The 23,465-nt window shown below is 41.2% G+C and overlaps 2 protein-coding genes across 3 annotated transcripts in view; one reads left to right on the plus strand and one right to left on the minus strand.

Annotated features, from left to right (window-relative positions):
- Positions 1-16,180, plus strand: part of LOC121961273 (SLIT-ROBO Rho GTPase-activating protein 1-like) — a 36,727-nt gene extending 20,547 nt beyond the window's left edge. For both annotated transcript variants that reach the window (XM_088072778.1, XM_042511188.2), the window contains exons 9-23: positions 1,008-1,109; positions 3,152-3,349; positions 3,997-4,081; positions 4,262-4,289; positions 4,432-4,465; positions 5,033-5,093; positions 5,633-5,710; positions 5,794-5,928; positions 6,989-7,094; positions 8,285-8,509; positions 9,703-9,782; positions 10,091-10,271; positions 11,163-11,294; positions 12,761-13,103; positions 14,891-16,180. In XM_088072778.1, coding sequence (XP_087928904.1) covers positions 1,008-1,109; positions 3,152-3,349; positions 3,997-4,081; positions 4,262-4,289; positions 4,432-4,465; positions 5,033-5,093; positions 5,633-5,710; positions 5,794-5,928; positions 6,989-7,094; positions 8,285-8,509; positions 9,703-9,782; positions 10,091-10,271; positions 11,163-11,294; positions 12,761-13,103; positions 14,891-15,343 — 2,241 coding nt within the window. In that variant the 3' untranslated portion in view covers positions 15,344-16,180. The remainder of the gene's footprint in view (positions 1-1,007; positions 1,110-3,151; positions 3,350-3,996; positions 4,082-4,261; positions 4,290-4,431; positions 4,466-5,032; positions 5,094-5,632; positions 5,711-5,793; positions 5,929-6,988; positions 7,095-8,284; positions 8,510-9,702; positions 9,783-10,090; positions 10,272-11,162; positions 11,295-12,760; positions 13,104-14,890) is intronic.
- Positions 16,181-18,206: 2,026 nt separating this feature from the next.
- On the minus strand, positions 18,207-22,788 carry kics2 (KICSTOR subunit 2). The gene is made up of 3 exons (XM_088072903.1): positions 22,279-22,788; positions 20,900-21,188; positions 18,207-19,840 (listed from the first exon to the last, which is right to left on the minus strand). Exons 1-3 carry the CDS (start codon positions 22,508-22,510, stop codon positions 19,021-19,023), a joined length of 1,341 nt encoding a protein of 446 aa, XP_087929029.1. The 5' UTR covers positions 22,511-22,788; the 3' UTR covers positions 18,207-19,020.
- Between the last annotated feature and the right edge of the window lie 677 nt (positions 22,789-23,465).

Genomic DNA, 23,465 nt, shown 5'->3' on the forward strand with positions numbered 1-23,465 from the left:
TATATCCAACACAGACACAGTCAGTATATACACCACAGACAGTCAGTATATCCAACACAGACACAGTCAGTATATCAACCACAGACAGTCAGTATGTCAAACACAGACAGTCAGTATCTCAAACACAGTCAGTATCTCAAACACAGACAGTCAGTATCTCAAACACAGACAGTCAGTATGTCAAACACAGACAGTTAGTATATTCAACACAGACACAGTTAGTATATTCAACACAGACACAGTCAGTATATTTAACACAGACACAGTCAGTATGTCCAACACAGACAGTCAGTATATCCAACACAGACACAGTCAGTATATCAACCACAGACAGCCAGTATATCAAACACAGAAATATCACACCAACCAGACAGGAGTCCAACATGTCATCACATTGTGGGGTTATTTTTGGAGACTGTGTGACATATTTTGACCACACTAATTTCTTAAATATCTTTGAAGAGGAAATTAGCACTTTAACTCTCATTTGCAAAGCAGGAGACATTTTTAAATATCTTTTGTGGCACTGTCATTCTCAAACTACAATTTATTTTTTCAAAATAAAAGGGCAAACCTTCTGATGTGCACAAAAGTTCAGGTTATAAAGACAGAATTCCTCTTTCCAGGCAGGTTGAGACCAGGAATTCTCAACCTGCTGTGTTTAGGGGCCACTTTTGCAAAATGACAGGATGCCAGGGGCCAATCGCAGCAGCCTCATCTGGAATTTTGTGCATTTCTAGTACTATAGGACATTTCTCTGATTTTAGAACATTGTCAGGATTTTTGGACATTTTCAGGATTTTAGGATGTCTCTAGGAGTTCAGAATGCTTCAAGGATTTGAATAGATGTACGTATTTTGGGGGTCAGAAGTGCCTCCTGACACATAATCTTCACTAGAGTGAACTTGCACCATCAGGTCCACATGAGCGTATATCTCAGTTTTATTTTCTGTGCAGTGATTTATTCTCTAATTTGATCCTGTAATTGTCGTTATACGTCCTGTCAGGTGACCCAGATTGCCTCCCAGCCGCAGATCCAGGCTGAGCTCACACTCCGCCTCACGCAGCTGCAGACCCGCCTGGCGTCTCTGAAGATCGAGAACGAAGAGGTCAGACACACAAATGATGCTCAAAATCTCCACATTTTACTGCAGTCATTAATTATTGGTAAAAAATGGTAGCCAGTGGTTGCATTGCAGCCTGTTTCGCTGCTGTCGGCTGCAGTGCTCTCTCTCAAAACAAGGCCAGTTTCAAAATTTGTTGTTTCCATCAGTCACTGAGACACAAAACGATAATAAGATAAGATAACAGGGTCAAGGTTGAAAAATACAGAAGTTACTCTTTAACCTGCTGTTTTCCAGTCAGGTAAATGGCCCCCAATAAGCTGACAAACTGTTTGAATGCTGAAACTATTAGAGATGTGGACGGTGAGGGACCAGGCCTTTGCTACATGAAAATCACCAGACTCGTTTGGATTAATTCCCCTAAGTTCATTAAACCTTTAGAACCTGGATCAAAACCAGTTTTCTTATGCTGTGTCCAGGCACCATTCACAGGCATTTAAACCTGTGGAACCTGAGGTTTGATTTTTTTTGAAAACATGGGAAAAAAGCAATGAGAAATCTAGTAAGTAATGTTGGGAAAAGTGCAAAAAAAAGTAAAAGGTGACAAGAAAATTACTTACAAATTAGCTGTGGGGAGATTATTGGATATTATCAAAAAAAGGATGTATTTTTCGCACTTTTTGATTTCATTTTCTCTTTTTTGTTTGTTTTTGTTTTATTTTGTTTGGGGGGAGAAGGCAATAAGTAACCTGGCAAGCAATCTCTGAAATTGCAAGACATTAGTAAAAGGTGATGAAAAAAATGACCTGAAATTTGTTTTACAAAAAGGGGGAATGGGATTATTAGAAAATTATCAAAAAAAATAGGTCCATAAAATCAAATGCGTAACCATGATAATTTTATATTTACAGCTGTATTACCAAAAAAAGTACTTTTTTGTTGTTGTTTGTTTGTTTGTTTGTTTGTTTTTTCCCTCACTTTTTTCGGGTCTTTTTTTTTGTAGCTTTGTACTAATTTTTTTGCTCTTTTTTGGCCATGTCTTGTTAAGTTGCTCATCTTCCCATGTTCATGAAAGAAATTAGGTCTCAAAGGGTGAATTTCTGCACCAACTTTCCTGACTGTAGGCCCAACAGTTGTTGAGATATTTGCACCAGCATGGACTCCCCCACAGTGGCCAAAATCCTCCCTGATTACAAATTAAAATGTTTATCTGACAGTTACAAGCTTTGCGTTTGAGTTATGGTAATTTATACAGTTTTAATGGGGAGATAATGTAGCAGATGTAGCCCCTAAAAATAAACTTTAGCCATCTGAAGGCGAATGGGTGCTGCAGTGTGTGTTGTGTTGTTGTTGTGTCGTGAGCACAGAGGGCAGCTGTTAACTCGCCCTGAAGGGCAGAAAACTGCTGAAGGAGTCTGGATTAATGAGCTGCATCTGCACATCTCAGCAGCACACACACACACACACACACACACACTGATTATCATGTACAAATAAAAACACAGTTACACCCATTATCCTCGCTGTAAATACAAACACACTTTGCATATGTACTATACATAAACACACTTCATCAAACGTTTTGGAAAGTGGGACTCCACCCTGAAACAATTCATAATTCATAAGTGGTGATCCGTGAAGCTTTGTGCAGAGATGACATTTATTCTGATGCTGTTCCGCACAGGATCAGCAGAGCACAAATGTTGACTTCAGTTTTTCTTTAAAAGTGGAAAAATAGATTCTCGTGCAGCTCTGAGCTCGTGTTATTAAATGTCTCCGAGCCGGAAACAGTCCTGGCTGGCTGAAGTCTCTCACAGAGTGATGGATGCAGGATTTGGTGGAGTTATTTGGGACTGACCTTGTGCAGGATGCTCTTGCTCTCTCTGCAAAAACCAAGGTCCTCACTTCCTCATGGCAACAGGAAAAATACAGCTTTGTGACAGTGAGGATTTTAGTCTGTCACACCGGAGGTATACGTTTAAATGCGAGCAGAAAGAGAGAGAACAGAAGTCACAGAAGCAGAACTCACAGAGAGAAAAAAAAGAGTGCGTAATGTCTGTTGAGTCCGTTTGTCCGTGCCCCTGCAGGTGAAGAAGACCTGGGGCGCGACTCTGACCACCCTGCAGGACATGTCGGTGCTGGAAGACTTTGACGTCTCTCAGAGCTTCACCCACAGCCCGTCCTCCGAGTCGGTCAAGTCAAGCGTGTCAGACGGATACTTGAACAAACCGAGTCTGGCCAAGAAACGGGCCAATCAGCAGGAGACGGAGCTCTTCTACTTCACTGTGAGTGAACCGCTCAGCGACCTTATTTTCACTGTGTAAAGCTGGACCGACAACAATGAAATGAAGTTAAGCGTCTAATCAGAAGTGAAAAGTAATATAATTTTGTAATAATAATATACAGTATAAACAGTAGCCATTAGGAAAAGAATTAAAAATGTAAAAATTAAACAGACACTTATATCAACTATTTTCATACTGAGTAAGTGAATCTGGATGCATTTGCTAATTTTTAAAAATATCCTTTTTTTTTTAACCCTTTGAAACCTGGAGCCATATAAGGTTTTTTGTGCTGCTTTCCGATGCCTTTCACAAGTTTAACCACAGAACCCAAAGTAAATTTGTACAATTTCTTTATAAAAACATGGTTAAAAAGTTGGTAAGAAATGATCATCCACAAAAAGCATGCAATAAGTAGATTTCGAAAATTATTTTTAAAAAGTTAGAAAAAAAATCAAGGGAAAAACTATATTTAGAATGATCATAATCACATATTTATTTTTTATTACAAAATCAATATAAACCGAACCAATTTGCTCAGGTTTCAAAGGGTTAACCTTGCTGACTATGATTTCAACTTTAAGCGGTCTCACTGGTGGTAAATTATGTTGCAAAATATGTTGTATTTGTGTTTTATTGTCAATCCTCAGAAATTCCGCGAATATCTGGAGGGCAGTAATCTCATCTCCAAACTGCAGGCCAAACATGACATACTGAAGAAAGCTTTAGCAGAGGGTAAGACAGACACACACGCACACACACACACACACACACATACACACACACACACACACACACACACACACACACACACACACACACACACACACTGTCTCTCACTTCTTCTGTCATATGTGTTACAAAACAGTTCAGCAATCAGCATTTCTCACCTTCAAATCTTTGTTTTCCTTACAGGATATAAAGCTGAACTGCTGACGACCAGGTACGGCTTCATGCCACAGAGCATATTCTCTCCTCACGTTAATAATAGGTGTTACTTTCCTTGCTGCTGTGAAACTAAGACGCTCCTCTCTTTGTCTTTTTGTCTCTTTGTCGCCGTGTCTCTCTCTCTTTGCTCGTTACAGTCGTGGGCGGAAGAACTCCCACAGCAAGCACCAGGTAGAGTTTCATTGTTATCAGTCTTCAGGTTGTTTCTCTGTGTTTCTGTTAATAGCTGACAGTCAGGTGTGGCGTTCACGCTCCACTCTAATTCAGTTAAAACCTCATACAGGTTAAATACTTTTTTGGCTGCTTGTTTCAAGTCAGTTTGTCCTTTTACGTGAATCTTTTTAATGTTGCCGCCTCGGCCAGGACTCACCAAATACAGGCTACATAAAGGATAAACCCTTTGATAAGTGTAAGTTGCACTTGCACCTCATAAGAGGCCTGCAGACTGTAAAATACTGCACACTCCCCTGCATGCTTTTTTGGGTTAAAAAAACAAAAACAACCATTAAATCCACATTTTTTCCATCAATATTATTCTAGAAAGATGAAAAAAGGTCAAAGTTTGGGGTTTCTCTCACCAAAAACTAAGTGTAAAATATGATTCAGAGAGGTTAGTGTTACAATAGTAAGGCATAATTTAATTTGAACAGTCGTGGATAAGAATTTCCCGACCAGGGTAAATGAAGTGTGAACGATAAACAGCCCTAACTGTGAACTTGCTAACTTTTGTGTTTACAGGATTCAACCAAAGCCATACCTTTGCTTGTGGAAAGCTGCATCCGCTACATCAACCTACACGGTGAGTTTCAGTTGGCGACTTAAAATTCTAGAAAACACCCTTAAGTCCTCGAAATATCCTAAAATCCTAGAAACGTCCCATAATCCTAGAAATGACTGAAAGTCCTAGAAACGTCCTGAAATCCTAGAAACATCCTAAAATTTTAGAAACATGTATGGGGCTGCTGTGACTGGCCCCTGACCTCATGTCATTTTGCAAAGCAAATTTGGTATCTCTGCTGTAGTGGTTGCAACTACTACAAAATCCAGGTCTTGAAAAGTCTAGAAAAGCTTTACAAGATATTAAAAAAATCATACTTAATTTATGAAAGTCTTAAATATTTTCTGAACTCTGTGATGGTGAAACCGATCTCAAATTGCATTATATATGATATTAAGTGCGACCTACTGAACCCTGCAGACAGCCTGAAAACCTTGTGATCAGTAAATATAAATAAATAAACCAAATATTGATGATAAATGTACTCTGGTGAGGTTACCGTGACAACCTGTTAACACCACAGATGGACTGAAAGACAAACACCCGTCTGTCCCCAACAGGTCTTCAGCATCAGGGCATATTTCGGGTGTCAGGGTCACAGGTGGAGGTCAACGACATCAAGAACTCCTTTGAGAGAGGTGAGAGGTCAACCTCGAGGTCACATGGTTGACAGCCTCAGGTAGGTAAGGATGTAACTGACTCTTTTTGTCTCATCGTCAAGGTAACGACCCACTGATTGATGAGGAGAGCAACCACGACATCAACTCTGTGGCCGGAGTGTTGAAGCTTTACTTCAGGGGTTTGGAGAACCCGCTGTTCCCCAAGGAGAGGTTCAATGACCTCATCTCCTGCGTCCGTGAGTAACATCTGTTTACTGCTCATGTGCAACAAATCTGAACACACACAGCTATAGACACAGCGTCACTTAACCCTTTAACACCTGGATAGACATCATTGTTTTTGTGCTGCTTTCAGACGCCTTTCTTCAGCATTTAAATCTCTGAAACCTGAGAAAATTGGTTTTCATTTCTTTCAAAAAACAAGGTTAAAAGCATGATGGGAAATGTCCCGCAAACTCCAAACAACTAATAAAAGGTGACCAAAAAAAATCAAAAAATGTCCCAAAAATATATCTTTCTAACTCTTTTACTTATATATTTAAAATTATGTTACAGACAGAAATGTCAAATCATTTTCTTGTTGTGTTTTTTGATTTTATATTTTTAGGTAGTTTTCTAATACCTTTTTACTAATTTCTTGCTTTTTTGGGGGCAATTTCTTCTTAAGTTGCTCTTTGCTCTCTTCCCATGTTTTAGAAACAAAATCAGGCCAAGTTGCTCCAGTATGAAAGGGTTAAAACTTACTGAGGACATCATTATCTCAGAATAAACGTCCACTTACAAATCGTATATCGTGTTGAACACTATTCCTTGTAAAAGTAAAATCTTGTCTTTTAAATAAACGTAGTGCAGTAAAAACCATGATATTTTCTGTAGTAAAGAGTAAAAGTACAAAACCTCCCAACACAGAAATACTCAAATAAAAACATCTTTAAATGTGTGTATAAGTACTTCACTTCTTCTGTTTTCTGACTGTCTGCGACTCCTCAGACCTCAACACGAGTCTTACATGTGACCTGGAACATTTGTGCTGCTGACATGAAGCCCATACATGGACATGAGCAAGATGTAGAAAAAAAGACTCTCTCTTCAACACACACACACACACACACACACACATCCCCTCTCAGTTTCTTGTCTTTGTTTCTCTTCAGTGTCTCTTTGTGTTTTTGAAAGTCGTCCCTCCTCGGCAGAGATAAGCAGCCGTCTGCTGTCGTCGTGTCACGGACACCTCTCGCTGTCTCGCAGACTGATGGTGATGATGACGGCTGTTCTGATGTGTGTTTCTTGCCGCAGGGATCGAGAACATGTACGAGAGAGCGCAGTGCATCCGTAAGATCCTTCTAGGCGTCCCGAGGGCGACGCTGGTGGTGATGCGTTACCTGTTCGCGTTCCTCAACCAGTGAGTTTTCACTCACACTTCATTATATTGTTTTTGTCCATTTTCACAGAATTGTTCCTCTCGTCCTGAAGCTGCGGAGAGGTCATAAACCTCTCCTGTAGTAAAGAGCTCACTTACACCACGTAGAGATGATAAAACAGCAGCTCTGCAGCCTCTCAAATAAATATAGAAAGAGCAGCGAGCGATGGGGGGGGGGGGCTGAGTGTGATGTGCAGGTGTGATGTACCAGCTTGAAAATATCATTGCAATTGTTAACAGCACAGTGAAGTGCATTCAGCTGCAGTTTTATTTAAACAGGAGCTGCCTCACTGTCAAAAAAACAGGTTTGTTTTTGTTTGGTGGTTGTATTTTAACATCAGTATTTTATCAAGACGCGTTCAGGGTTCGTAACTTGGAAAAGTCATGGAATGTGTAAATCGAAATTTCCAGGCTTGGAAAAGTTTTGTAAAACTTAAAATATCCTCAAAGTTTTGGAAAAATTTTGTTTCACAAACCTGTATAAAAACACATGTTGCATTTAATGACTGTTGGAAAATCCAACAACAATTTCAGTTTTTACAGTTTCAGATTGTGACAAATGTCATTTTTGATGAGTTTTGAAGAAAAAAATTATCTTTACAATTTAGAAATGGCCAAATAATTTTAAAGGAAAAAAATGGTTACATTTGCTTGCCTTTCAAAGCCCACAGGAAGGTATGTTTCCTTTTTAAATCACCCAAAATTAAAACAAAAAAAAAACAATAAGTAGTAGTAGAAGTAGTATTTTTTTTGTCTTTAAAAATCACAAAAAAAAACAACACATTTTTCTTTGAAAATCACTTTTTTATTAAGAAAAATATCAGCATAATTTTTTCTTTAAAAATCACCCAAAAAATAATTTTAAAAAAATCAATAAGTTTTGTTTGTTTGGTTTTTTTAAAACAAAATGTCAACAAAATGTTGTCTTTAAAAATCACCAAAAAAAAATGTATAGAAAAAAAATCGCCATGAATTTTTAAAGAGAACGCCTTTCAAACCTGCTGGCCCTTATAATTACAGATATGGCAGCTGAGCAGAAACAGCTGGGTGTGAATTTAAAAATATGATGATGGCTGTTGTATAAGAACCCAAACTGCTTTTTAAAAAATGCTTTTTATAGAAAAATTTAGCCAAATGTTTCAGACACTTCTGTGTCCTCTCCTTCCCCGCAGCCTCTCCCAGTATAGCGACGAGAACATGATGGATGCTGGGAACCTGGCCATCGTCTTCGGCCCCACCCTCCTGCCCACGCCGGACACGCTGGACCAGGTAGCCTGTCAGGCGCACGTCAATGAGGTCATCAAGACGGTCATCCTGAACCACGACAACATCTTCCCCGACACCAAGGAGCTGCCCGGCCCCGTGTACGAGAAGTGTATGACGGGAGACCAGTACTGGTGAGTTCATTCATACTCAGTTATTTCATTAGTCACTATTTATATTCATCCTATTATAATATCTTAATGTTATTACCATTTTTCCACTCTGACCCAGAAGTGTTCACTGTGCTGCTCCGTAATTTAACTCATCATCACAGACAGCATTTTAACCACTGAGGGATTACTGAATCTGCTCTTCACTCTCAAAACTGTTTTTATTATTTCTTTTGCCATTGCAAGCAGGTGAAAACGAAGTGTATGCTGTAAGAGAAGAATGTGCACCAAAAATAAAACAAATCACGTCCACTTTAACAGGGAAAAAATAATTTAATAAGGAAGGAAAAAACATATATGGGAATAAACCTTAGTCATAAGATTCACTGGTCTTTTTTTGTAAACATCTCATCAGTTTTTATTGTGATGTTGATCGTTTTTTGCGAGTTCTCGCAAATACACAACTTTTTTTTTTAACTCACTTTATTTTGTATTAAGACGATATATTGATGGCATGTAACAGAACATTCCTTCACAATGGAGCTCATTCAGCAAATATACGACATTTTATAATAAAATAAGCATGTCTGCTGTTTCTAGAGACTAGAGACGGGTGTATTTGATCCTGAATAGAATCTAATATTTAAGATGTTAACGTTTGTATGACAATCTCGTAGTTTACATTCCTAAGGATCGTCACACAGAACTGCTTTTGTACGGAGCGTCATCGTGACGAACACAATATGCAGTTGCACGTTTTCAATAAGTCGGCATCGATGCAGGATCGCTGTTGGATGGCGAGGTGGTTTGGGACAGAGCTTGATGTGGCGGATCCTCTGAACACGGAAACTGAGTGGAAGTGCGTAGAGAGGGTTTAGAGGGAGGTTTGGGGGAAAAAAACTAATGCTGTGGGAGTGTCAATTATTTCCTCACATATGATTTAACATCATAACATCAGAAACAAGTTTTTTTCTGTGTTTATGACATTAATCCAGTGATTTTAGAAAGCGTCTCTGCGTTCAGTCAGTGTGTCGTTTTCCTCTCATGAACTGAACTCTTGACTCTCGGCTGAAGCTGATTGTTGCATAAAACGTCTTCAGACTCTCGATCAGCAGCCTCGTCTCCATCTGTGCGTCCTCCTTTTGTTCCCATGTTGAATGGACAGCATGTCGATCTGAGCTCCTCTTCTTCTTCTCCTCCTCTTCCTCCTCCTGCAGCGAGAGTCCGTTCAGCGAGCCGGGGGCGCTGGAGGAGGCCGAGCCCGACGGCGGCACAGAGACCCAGACCAGCGACGAGGGTATGCACGACCCCTGACCTTCACACAATTCGCCCCCACACTTCCATCCCGCTGTGTGTGTCCCTGGTGGAGAGTGGTTGCTACGGCAACAGCAGCCATGGAGACAACTCCCCCACCATGCTCCCTCCCTCCGCTCTCCTCCTCCTCCTCCTCCCTTCTCTCTCTATCAGGATTAATAGAAAAGACTGTTTGCATGCTGTGTTCTGATTGGTCGAGCTGTAGGAGGAACAAAGCCGCAGAGACGGCTGATTGACAGGTTCAGGTTCACCTCTTATCTTCATCTCCTCCTCCTCCTCTTTTCTCCGCAGAGGGTGAGGGCGTGGAGGCGGTGGCGAGGTTCGACTACGTGGGCCGGTCGGGCCGCGAGCTCTCCTTCAAGAAGGGAGCGTCGCTGCAGCTCTTCCAGCGAGCGTCACATGACTGGTGGGAGGGGCGGCACAACGGCAACCACGGCCTGGTGCCTCACCAGTACATCGTGGTGAAGGACAGGCGAGTGCACGGTTTGATTATAAATGGTGTAATTTTTCGCTAAAAAAATTCAAAAGAAATAAATAACGTCAATTTTTGTTTTTGAAAATCACCCAAAAATTTTTAAAGGAAAAAAATTGAAATAATCACCTTTTTTTCCCTTTCAAAAATCACAGAAAAAATGTTTAAAGAAAACATGGCTTGAAAATTAATAAAATAAATACAAAATACAGCCATTTAAAGTTGTGTTCCTCTCCAATAAGCTGAAATAAAAAAGCATAAATCCCTCCCCAGCTTAAAAAAAATATTTGACATGCCTCCCCCTTTTTGCAACAGTCTCTAAGATATATTTTAATATTCAGTTCTAATTCTGTTCTGAGTTGATTTTTGTTAAATAATTAAAAAATATATTGTATAGTAATAAAAACGAACAGATAAGGACTATCAGTTGTCGTTTAAGAGAATATGTAATCTTTAAAATTTGCCTCAAAGTCATTTAAAAGTCATGGATTTTTCTGTGTGCACACAGACACATGTGCATGTGTCCCTTTTTGCCATTCTGTGTCCCCTCTCTAAATTCAGAGATTTCTGAGGTTTATTTGACTAAGAAAGATTTAAAGGGGCACTCTTATTTTATTTTATATTATATTAATAAGCATAATAAAGCAAAGTGCCGTGCAGTAAAACGTGTCTTCTTCAGCTCTAGTTAACAGACATGTCTCATGTGATTCATTGACGGGCTGCAGTGATGGCTGCAGGTGGATCTGTGTGTTGATTAACGGACTTATTGGACTGAGGGAGTCACTAACCGCACGCTATCGATCACTTAATTGATGATTGGTGTGTTGTCTTAGCTCAGCTCTCCCGTCTCAGAGCCGTTTGTCCTGACTGAGAGTCTCCTGCTGTGTTCAGGGCCGACGTCATGTCCGACACGCTCAGCCAGAAGGCGGACAGCGACGGGGGAAGCAGCAGCACCGACGACAAGAGGTCCAGGAGCGAACTGAGCTCTCCGACCGACATCAGACCACCAGAGACCTACAACAGGTCTGTCACGTAAGATACCTTTCATTAGCACAGGAGAGGAGAGAGACGGTTCCAGCCGCTCGTTCTCTCGCCTCTATAAATACCATCAGGCTGTTATCACTTCTGTTTCTCATGCGACTTCCCGTCTGCAGACATCGCACACCTTTTACTTTCATACTCATCCCGAACAAGACGTGATCTTATGAAGAGATGTGGGTGTGCAGCAGTGATGGAAGAAGTATTTGTACGCTTTATTTAAAGCCTGACTTCAGTATTTTTCAACCTGGACTCTATTTTCTCATGTTTTTGTGTCTAACAGACGAATGGGAACAAACGTTTTTTAAGCTGGTCCAGTATTGAGTGAAATAGGCTGCGATGTAACCACTCCGAGCATGTTTACACCATCAGTCTACGTCCACTAAAAATATTCTTGTTTTTTTAAAGAGCAGTATCCTTTTTGTTTAACCAAAATAAGCCCTTAAATCACAATTATCAAACCCACCAGACTGAATTTAAATAAAAAGCAATTTTATCATCTTAAAGCATACTTTATTCAAGTCGACAGAAACAAAATAAAAATCAGAGAAGCTGTCTTGGTTTGTCTTTACTCCAATAATCCCCAGCTCTGGATTGTTTGAGATATAACCTTAATTCACCCGGTCAGATGTGAAAGAAGGCGAGCTCTTTTCACGCCAAAATTACTGTTTATTAAAAGTGAGTCTGGTGAGTTTGCGATGTGATTTTGGGGCTATTTGTTGGTTAAATAAAAAGTTTGAGTTTAATCTTTGTGCTCACCGTGAAAAACTGACCCTTTAAAACCTTTAGAAAATGTAACAGATGTACAGATGTGCATTTTCGAAATCAGGGATACTGAACTTGCTTTGCTTCGAGGGCCACTTTTGCAAAATGACAGGAGGCCAGGGGCCATTTTTAGGACTTTACGACATCTCTAGGATTTTAGGATGTTTCAAGGACTTTCCCAAATTTCTAGGATTTTGGACATTTCTCATATTTTAGGACATTTTACGGACTTTAGGACATTTCAAGGACTTTTTGGCATTTCTAGGATTTTAGAACATTTCTCGGATTTTTGGACATTTTCAGGATTTTAGCACGTTTCTGGGATTTTAAGACATTTCTAGGATTTTAGGACATGAGGGGCTTAGCTAGGACCTCTGTTGGGGGTGAGGGGGGATCCTCCACTGGCACTTTACTTGATAAACAAGCTCTATTTTGATGCTGTTTTATGCACTCTGGCACCTTATGTAAACTAAAAGTACAAAAACAATTCACTGTGTGAATCACTTTAATTTCACCCGGCATCCTATCAGAGTCCAGATTCAGCCCGCGGGTATCACTGCTCTGAATCATCATCATCTTCATCTTGTTTCTATCCGCTCACAACAGCCAGAATCATCCTTCAACCCGGAGTCGTCTCTGAGTTTCTGTAAACTTCAGCTCACAGTGTTTGTACTTCCTGTCGACAGTCACAGGAGGAAGCGCACTGACGGTTTATTCCGCCGCCCCCTCGGCCGCTCCAACGACAGCCACTGCCACGGGAACGGGGGCGTCATGGAGAGAAGCTCCCCTCCGGTGACGGGTCACTTCAGCCCCAGGGAGCTGCTGCTTGGGCGGGGCCAGGGCTTGACCCCGCCCCTCGACAGCCCGGAGCGCCGCCGTCGCTCTGCAGCCGCTGTGACCATGACGGTGAGCCGACATGATTCACTGCGGAGGCCGGAGGACACGCCCATCCGGCGCTCCAGCAGCGGACAGCACGGCTTCAGCGATTCCCACCGCTCCAGAGCGCTGGACCCCGACACACTGGCTCAGGTACACACACACACACACACTCAGATTCAGCTAATTAACTTAAATAGATGGCATTAATTACAGCTGCGTTAATCAATATTTAATGGATTAAAATTGAATTATGTGAAATGGGTCACTCATGAAGAATGATCAGTAACTGCAGCTGTTAAATGGTATCATGTAAATATTCAATTTACAACATTAAGGAGCAAATCTTTGGTATTCGTGCTCGCTTTTTTTATGGTTTCCCCTTTAGAATGGCTATAATCTCTTTTTATTGTGCTGTGTTTTTGTGTAAAACTAAAATAATGGTGACTTTATAGTGTATCATATCGGTAAATTTATTTTCTTTAGCTGAAGATGTTACATTGGTCTAATTTGCATTGTTTATTTTTTGTTTACCGTCATACATTTCTTCATTTTTTCCACACATTCTCTGTCTCCCTTCATGCATGCCAGCTGGTTAAAATTATTTTTGAATATTTTTGAGTTTAAATGTACGTTTAAAAAAATGCAAGACAATATTTTTTTTTAAAATATGGGTCCTTTAAAAATTGTTAAAAAATTATAAAAATTTTGTCAGTGTAAATGTGTGAAATAATCCTGGCAGATGATCGTGAGAATGAAGAGAGGGAAATGTTTTATTATGAAGCCATGGCTGCTTCTTCTGTACGCGTGTGGATCGAGACATGAGTGGCTTTGCTAAAAACAGATTTCATCCAAAATTCAGGATGTCAGGGACCGCTTCTAACGACATCTGTCAGCACATCTCCGCAGAGTGACGTAAAATGCATCATGCATGAATTCTGAATATTCAGACTGAGGTCACACTGCAAAAACTCGACCTGTCTGATTTAGGAGCACATATGAAAGAGTCAAATCAGAATTTAAAAACCTTTTTTTTCACCTTGTGTGTTTTTTATCATTCTGTCCTCCACCTACATACCTCTCTAAATTTGTATGTTTTTGCAGGTCAGTGCAGCACTTGTAGAACTCTTTATGCGATCTTAACTCTTCAGCAGCAGTTTGTGTCGTGTGCCGGATAAATTGATGTGTTTTTCTGATCAGAGACGATCGATACAGAGGAGCAGCTGCGGCAGAGGGAGTGAATGCAAACTTTTCGACCCAGCGCGACTACGTTTCACTTTGACTGCGCCTGGTGTTCTGCTGCTTTAGCTGTGCCCAGAGTAAATCTGCACTCTGAGAGTTTGGTGCAGTGCACAACCAAACAGTATATATTTTCCAACAGAGCTCCTAAAGAGCCGCCACTAATAAATAAATGCGCAGGAAGCTCTATTGTGTTTAAGACGACGTTATGATCCTACTTGAATCTTTGTCAGGTCAATTTTTTAAATGTTTTTTGGCCTAATGAAGTAAGCATGCAGGCGTTACTTGTTGTTTTTCTCTCGTACGCTGCTGTAGCCTTGCACCTGCGCGATGTGCGTCTGACTGCCCTCCCTCAGACCCTTTTGTGTTCACAGTTTGTGGATCAGTCAGTAAGCTTGTTTCACGCCTTCGTGCCGTCGATTGGAAATAATGACGGTTAGTGCGGCGGCTGCAGCAGAAATAAACCTGCTGATGTTTTGAACATCCATCGCCGTGCTTCTGTGAATGTTAGCTGCTTAACATCACTCAAAAGAAACACAGTCGCAATTGTGTTTTATCAACATTTCTGAAATATTGCGTACGTTTTGTGCAGATCTGTGATGGAAACCGGCCTGTTGTGAAACTATGGCTTTTCCAGTGAAGCTGTGAAGTCTATTTGCTTCTCTTCATGGACTCTTTGATTGTCCTCTGTCCTCCTGCAGGACATCGAGGAGACGGTGACGGTGGCTCTGGGGGAGCTCCGGCAGCTGGAGCGGCAGGGCTGCCGGCCGGCTCCCGACGTGGTACTGGACACTCTGGAGCAGGTGAAGAACGGCCCCGTCACCACCTGCTCCTCTGAGTCTCCCAGCCCCCACAGCACCCCCAGCACCCCAGGCACACCGGGGACACCCGGCACCCCCGGCACTCCCGGGACCCCCGGCACCCCGAGCCCCCTCAGCCCTCTGAGTCCAATCAGCCCGCTCCCCGGACCTCCGCCCGGACCCCCCCGACCGGCCAACCCCTCCCCCGACACCCTGGGCTCCTTTAAACCTGTGGCAGCTTCTCGTATGGGGGCTCCGCTGCGGCCCCCCGCCCTGCGGCCCAAACCTGTAGTCCCGCCCAAGAGCAGCACCCCGCCTCTGCCCCCACCGCTGGACAAATCCTGCACCATGTGAGCCAAAACAGGCCGACGAAGGCCAAATCAGGCCGACCCGGGCCAAAACTGGGCCAGAAGAGGAGATCAGGGTACTGCTTAATGTTTATAATCAACATGAGGGTAGAAAGGGTAGGACAGAGAAAAGGGTTTTAATGTAGTAATAAACTAAAATATATGACATGACCTATGATATGATATGCCATGATATTTCTGTGTTGTCAGGTTGGTGTGTACTCTCTTGGTGTGTAGGAGTTTACTTTCTCCATGTATCGAAGCATTTATCAGAGGTTAGCTAAAAGAAGTGCTGATGAAGAAGAGACACAGGAACGAAGCGGAGCGTCCTGTCCTGTATATGAGGTAGTCGGGGGAGACGTGGGGAGTGTAGTGCAGCTCCAGTAAAATGTAGTTTCAGTGCCGTGAATGTTGGCTGTGCTGTCATGACGATAGGCTTTAGCTGCGGAGCCCGTCACCAAAAAAAGGCCGCTGTGTACGTAGAGACCGATCGATCGGCTGCTGTATCTGAAGGAGGAGGACCCGGCAGAGTGACGCCAACGACGATGTGACTTTATAATTTATTTTTTTATTTTTCCACTCGGTTTCAGCTGCTAAGCTCACTTTCACCTCAAAACCACGAAAAACGCCTCCTGAGGTCGTCAGTGACACCAAACTTCACGTTATTTAACCAACGTCCAGCTATTTAATGAATGTTTCCAGTATTTAACGACTGTTCAGCCATCTATTGAATGTTCAGCGAGCTGCTGCGGCGACTCACTAAACTTTTTAACAGCCTTCTTGTGTTTTTCGGAGGGTGTGGGAGGGGGCGGAGCTTCAAACAGGGTGTGATGGTTGAGTGGTGGAGGAGCTTGGACAGAACTTTTTCTGGGAGGGGGGGGGGGGGGGGTTATTGGGCGTATGATTTTGTTCTTGTTCGTGTGAGTGTGTACGAAGACGAGTGTGTGTTCTGCTTGCCTGCCCTTGTTCTGCTCCCTTGTAAGTGCAGAAGCACTAGAATAGTGATAGATGATAGATAATTCATGCCTGCCTTGAGTGCCAGAACACGCAAGTGCAAGTTGGGGAAACGAGTGCAAAAAGCATGCCACTTCCTGTGTGTGTGTGTGTGTGTGTGTGTGTGTGTGTGTGTGTGCGTGCACGTGTGTGTATGTGTCTGTGTGTGTGTAATAATGGTTTACCTGCTTGTGAAGTCACTGAAGTCACTAGTTAACCTTAAATTCACAATAAGCTAACAGGGTGGGGCTTTGTGTGTAAACGCCCAAAAAAAAACAAAAAAAAAAACAACACTTGAACAGCACACTGAATGTGGCCTCCAACCGGGCTGGTAACTGGTGTGTGTGTGTGTGTGTGTGTGTGTGTGTGTGTGTGTGTGTGGGTGTGTGTGTGGGTGTGTGTGTGTGTGTGTGTGTGTGTTTGTGTGTGTTTGTGTGTGGTGATCAAACATGAGCTGGCGTGTGTGTGTGTATGTGAAAGTGCCTTTTTTTTAATCCTTGTCTTTTTTGGGGAGTCCACTCACGCATGTCCTGAACGAAGAGCAGCAGCACTCTGAATGAAATAATCATAAAGTGTTTAGTAGATTTACTGAATTATGAATTCTAGCATTAACCCATTGTGACATTGCACTTTGATGTATAGGATTGTGTACTTGGCATGTAGCATCATAACATGTTGGTGCATTTTAACTCAAAGGGAGGTTTCTTTGAATGTGTTTCATAATAACGGAAAATGGTTTTTGTCTGTTAGTGTTGCTGTATTTGAAAAACTGAGCTTCCTAAAGATGAGCTCATATAGCCAAATGGATTGTATCAACGTGTTGTATTTATATTATAAATAAATCAGAATAAATTAGCATACGAGTCATTAAAATCGATCAAAACTTTTCTCTAAAAGAAATGTGGCTAAATGTTTTGTTTGAACACTCAATAAACCTCCAAGTGTGTTCTCTAAATTAACGGCTTCTTACACTTTTTCTGTCACGCCCCCAAATTTAAAAGTTACAAATGTCATGAGTTTTCTCACTTTGGCTCTATAGTTATAATTTGCTGCTAGACAAATTGTTATAATGCTCAATATGTGCCTTTTTTATTTTTAATTTTCAAAGAAAGAAAATCGCCAAAATATTTTTCTTAATCGCAAAAAATAAAATTTAAAGTTAAAAAAATAGCCAATTTTAAAACATTTAACTTTCCTAAAAACATCACCAAAAATTTAAAAAAAAAAAAAAAAATAGCCACATTTAAAAATATTTAATTAAACAATAAAGATAAAGAAAAAATTATCAAAATGATCTCCAAAAAAATTTAAATTAAATAAAACATACCTCTAAGCCTGCAGAAAGGCATGTTATCTTTAAAAATAGGCAGTAAAATAAATACAAAATACAGTAATGTAAAGTAGTATGCCCTCTCCCCTAAAGCCGAAATCAAAAACATAGGTCTCTCCCCAGCACTTAAAAAACTATTTTACACGCCTCTCCCCTCTCATAAATGACTTACAGCCCCTCCATCAAATTTAAATATTCAATTCTAATCCTGTTCTGCTTTTTCTGTTTTGAGTAACATGTTTTGTTTAAGCTTTTTTAAAGTAGTGAAGAAGAACCGATAAGGAGTATCGGTTGTAATTTCAGAGAATGTAGTCTTGTAATTTGCCTCAAACTCATGGAAAAGTCATGGAAATTTATTGGTAAAAATGTGTAATGAAGGGAATGAGGGGATCTGATTTTTCCTTTGGATTTTGGAGAACTGTAGAGCCAGCCTCAAGTGGACGTTAGAGGAACTGCGGTTCAGCATTGACTTGATTTATCAGCCTTTTAGGTTTCCAGTTGGCTGAAACAAAATCTTACTTTCATTAATGAGTCATCAGTCAGTCAATTCCACAATCATGTCAAAGCTTTATTTATATTGTATCAAGCACAGTAAATATAAGCTATTAACAAAAATATTAACATTTTAAAACAGAACTTGATGCAAAATAATTAAAATCTTTCATACATTTTAAATTAACAGGATTGAAGCGCTCCCAGCGTACTGTTTGTACTGTCGCAGCCTCAGAATCAGTCGTTGGTGCATCTCTTTGGTCTGGAACATTTTTGGCAAAATTCAACATAAAAGTCTGTTAAACAAACCAGAAGTTGGACCGCAGTCAACAGTTTTATATTAGAATATTTAACGCTTTGATCAACATCAGCTTTCTGGTGCTGCGTTCAGACGACTCGAACAAGCATTTAAACCTTTGAAACGTGAGCAAATTGGTTTGATTTCTTCAAAAACGTCATAAAGGCAAAGAGCATCTTGGCAAGAAATTAGAATAAAATGACAGAAATAATCTGAAAATTGGCTAACAAAGAAAGAATCATTCGGAAATTGTCACACCAAAAAACGGGAAATTTTCAGGAAAGGTATTTTTTAATTAAAGAATTATATATTTAAAATTAAGTTACATAAAAATAATATTTTTTTCTTTCTGCATCCACTGTTTTTTTTCTTTTTTGTGCTAATTTTCAGATCATTTTCTTGTAGGTTTAACTTTGTGAATTTTTTTCTCATTCTTGGGTCATTTCTCGTAAAGTTGCTGATTGATTTCTTTCCATGTTTTTGTAGGAAATCACACCAGTTTGCTGAGTTTTTAAAGGTTTAACCATCTTATTTATCTGAAATGACTCGAGGTTCTTCATGAGTTCGTGTTTCAGCCCTTTGATCCGGGTTTGAGGGTGCTGAAGGGTTTGGAGTTCCTCAGCGAGCCGGAGATCTCCTGCAGGAAGGCGGCGATGTGCAGATCTTTCTCCGACTTCCTGCCGTCGAAGATAACGACCAGCGTGAAGTGCGGCTCGGGCCGCGTCAGGTAGTAGGTGCTCTGAACTTTATCGTCGTAGAAGTGCACCACCTTGTCCAGAGTGTTGAGCTCAGTGGCGCGGTCCCCCATCATCATGATGACGTTTGGCCAGTGCGTCAACGGCCGCTCCCCCGACGGCAGGGACACCACGGCGGGGAACTGCTCCACGCCCTTCGGTGCCTCTCTGTAGGAGTGCGGGTGGTGGTAGCCGTGGCCCTGGAAGCTCTCAGAGCCGCGGTTGTCGAACACCAGAGACACGTTGCTGGCGTCGTGTTTGCGGATGAAGGAGCAGATCTTGCCGTGGTAGTCCGGCGTGGTGCGAGCGGTCAGCGCTCTCATGTCGGCCGGAGCGGTCTGTCGGCTCAGCGCTTCGTGGAAATAGAAGCTGAACTTTGCGAGGAGCGCCGCCTGGAAGCGCTGCAGCCACACGTACAGGTGCGGCGGCTGCACGGCCTTCTGGGACTGACCTCCGAACAGATGCTTGCGGGTCTCTTTCTGCCGCTGGAACAGCTGACCCCAGGCGATGAGCTTGGAGTTGGCGCCGTGCAGGCTGAGCAGAGCGGGCAGGAAGTGCCACTCAGACACCTGAGCCTGGCAGCGCAGCAGCTGGGTCACCACGTCCACCTCCGTCTGGAAGCCCTCCTCCACGCGGCCCAGGATCGGGTGGTGGAACCTGCAGGGAACACGAGGTTAGTGGGAACACGAGCAAACGCACGAAAAAAAGAAGCTGGCCTGATTTTTACTGAACTGAATGCAGCCGTCACTTTGTCCGTACACACACGTACACACACACACACACACACACACTATATTTGGGCTCCACGTGTTTCTGCAGGAGAAACGAGAACGTCACCTTCACCCTTGAGCGCGCGGTCACATTAGTGATGTGCGGCGTGTCACCGTGCGACCTGCTGCAGCTCCGTCAACAGCTCAGTCATGCAGTTTGTGTTCCTGCTCCAGCGGCAGGACACGGTTTTGCTGACACGTCTCGAGGGAAAAAGGTAGAATTCTGCGTTTGCTGGATTAAGCAGAAAGTTTTCCTCCTCCAACCTCAATGTGTCACCTCTGTTTACAAGTTTATCTGTAGTTTGTTAATTTTTGTTTAATCAACTTGTTTAACTCTTTAAAACCTGAGCAAATTGGCTTCATTTCTTTCAAAAATGTGGGAAAAGGGTGATGAGCAACCAAACGAGAAATGACCCTTGAAATTACAGAAAAAATAGTAAAAGAGTTATCTGAAAAGAAGCAAAAAAGGAAGAAAAGAGTGAAGTTTAAAAAAAAAAACAAGGAAATAAACACAGAGAAGTGTGTAAAAAGTAATTTCGATAACATTTTAAATATAATAAGGAAACTAATTATTCTAACTGTATATTGATTTTAGCTTTTTTCATATCATTTTCTTGTATTTATTTATTTATTTTCAGTTTTTGGTGTGCTTATTTTTAGGAAATGTTCTTTCAACTTTTAATGTAACTTAATTTATAAATTTGCTCAATTCCTTTTTCTTATGTTCTTGAGGCCAATTTGCTCTGGTTTCAAAGGGTTAAGGAATAAAATTACACAAAAAGCAGATTTTGTGCGCTTAGAGCATTATATTTCATATAATATTTCCCTTTGGAATAAAGTGAAATGGACGTATAAAGTAGCAGAAACAATAAAGTCAAGTACAAGAAATTCACTATAGCACATCAGAACAGTATTTGAGTAAATGTTGGTGCGAACTCATGCTCACTTTGAGCTGTATTTATGCAGGACGGCCTCCAGCGTGGTGACCAGCTCGTCTGAGTTGATGCTCTTCTGGCTGCCCAGCGCGTGCATCTTCTCGTACAGGTCGGCCATCTCCATCCGGGCCTGAGTGAAGTGACAGAGCTGCTCCGACAGGTGTGACAGCAGGTCCTCCAGGTAAGAGGCGGAGCCCAGCTGGCCGTGACGTCCCGCCGTCACCACCTTCCTGAGCTCGTTGTACAGCGAGGTGTAGATGTTTCGGATGGAGTCTTTACGGCTGAAGAAGGACTGGCTGCCTGCAGACAGAGAGGAAGGAGGAATCAGTCTTCTGCTGTGAGCTGCATGAGGATGATTTCTTCATCATTCGTGGTATACAGCGCCATCTGGTGTTGGAAATATGTAGCTGTATATGAGCTGCGTATAATCACTTTTCTTCTGCTGCTCTTGTTTTTGAGCAAATTGGTTTGAATTATTTCAAAAACACGGGGGAAAAGGCAATGAGAAAGTGGCAATAAATGGCATGCAAATGACGACAAATTAGTAGAATTAGTCAATTATTTCTAGGGAAAAATAGCTATGGAGAAAAAAATCCAGAGAACTATATTTTGAATTATTAGAATTCAATTTTAAGAATAAGATTTGTAATTTTAAGTACTATTTTCTGGTAAGTTTTTTTTTTACATTTACTATTTTTTTCTTTTTCTTTTTTTGTTATTTTTTCGATTTTTTTTTTCTTTTATTTCTCATTTCCTCCCTTCTGTTTTTAAAATAAAGCCAAATTGCTCAGGTTTCAAAGGGTTCAACTACCCAGCAATCATTTAAAAAACTAAAGTCATTAAAATCAGTTGCACATTTACCAGCTGCAACATTAAAGAGATGAGCACATTATGATCAAATATTCAATTACATATACCTCTTTTTTATTATCACTTTGAAACCTGGATCAACATCAGTTTTCTTGTGCTTCTTTTCTCAAACCTCAAAAAATGTGTATGATTTCTTTTGAAAACAGGAAAAACACGAAGCAACTGGACAAGAAATGTCAAGCAAATAGCAAGACAATAGTAAAAGGTGACTTTTTTTAAAAAAACAACTTTTATTCATTTATTTAACCTATTATCAAGCAATTTCTTTTTTTAGACAAATCTTATTAAATACGATTTTTATTGCAGTACTTTAATTTTTACAGAGTATTTCCGCACTGCATTATCGCTACTTTTACCATAAAGTAAAATACCTGGTTACGTTACTTTCTGCAAAACTTAGCTTGTAAGAGGCTTAAATTCTACTATGACAAGCCCAGATTTTCACACGAATATACTACTATTACCACCGATAAAGTATTGTTTCACAAAATCACCTGCTGTAAAAATAAATGAACTTTACCCATTTTCTGTCCCAGGAATGTCATGTTGTGGTACGCTTTCTCCGCGGCGGCCAGGTGAGCCAGAGCGGCCAGCAGCGCGGCCCAGATGGCCCCGGCGCTCTTGCTGCTGTCCTTCTCCTTCTCCACGTAGTCCTTCGCCCGGTCGAAAGAAAACAAGCCGAGCTGAGTGAAGAAGCTCTCCAGGATGGCCCGCTCCCGGGGGACGGGCCGCAGCTCCTCCACCTCCGTCATCCTCCCGCGGGCTGCCGGCCGCTGCCGTCCGGGCGAGCTAACGGCGAGCTAACGGCTAAACGACAACCTCACATCAAGGCAAGAAAAGATCATTTTCCAACCATTAAACGAACACTTTACTGACATAAATATATGTTAAGATAATTTTAAAAAGTGCGTATTTATGAAGATGCCCGTAAATGGCTTTAACATGTGCTAAAATGACTATAATTGGAAAATATGATGCCGGCATCAAGGTAAGTGACTAACACTTCGACGCCATATTGGCTACATGGCATATAAACAATACGGCAAGTCACGAGTACCAAAATAAACGCGTTTTTTTGTTATTATTATTTTACTGTAGTTTGACTTTTTCAAATACCTTCATGGCAAACTAATCAGTCATTTTTTTCCAACATGCTATTCTAGGAGTTTTTTAAGACATTTTTAGACTTTTTAAAACATACTATAATATGACTTTTTTGCCATACCACAATGACTTTTTTATATGCTATACAATGACTTTTTTGGCATACTATTCTGACTTTTTTTCAACCTACTATACTGTGACTTTTTCAAAATACTATTCTATGACTTTTATGCCATACTGTTCTTTTTCAACATGCTATGCTACTTTTTAGCATACTGTATTGTAATATTTTTTTTTTGTAACATATTCTACAACCTTTTTTGACATATTACACTATAAGGTTTTCTAGCATACTATACAGTGCCCAAAAATGACACTGGATTTTGTGTAGATTATCATTGCCTGGGGTGGTAGGGTGGCGTCATGGTTAGCACTGTTGCCTCACAGCCAGAGGGACCCTGGTTCAAAACCCAGGTGGAACAGGATTCAGGGGCCCTTCTGTGCAGAGTTCACATGTTCTTTGCATGTTGAATGGTGACTCTAAATTGCCCTTAGGTGTGACTGTAAGCATGTATGGTTGTCTGTCTATGTGTTGCCTTGCAA

The sequence above is a fragment of the Plectropomus leopardus genome, chromosome 22, assembly GCF_026936395.1.
Source record: "Plectropomus leopardus strain MGB_pleo_1.0 chromosome 22, ASM2693639v1, whole genome shotgun sequence".
In the NCBI taxonomy this organism is placed as follows: Eukaryota; Metazoa; Chordata; class Actinopteri; order Perciformes; family Serranidae; genus Plectropomus; species Plectropomus leopardus.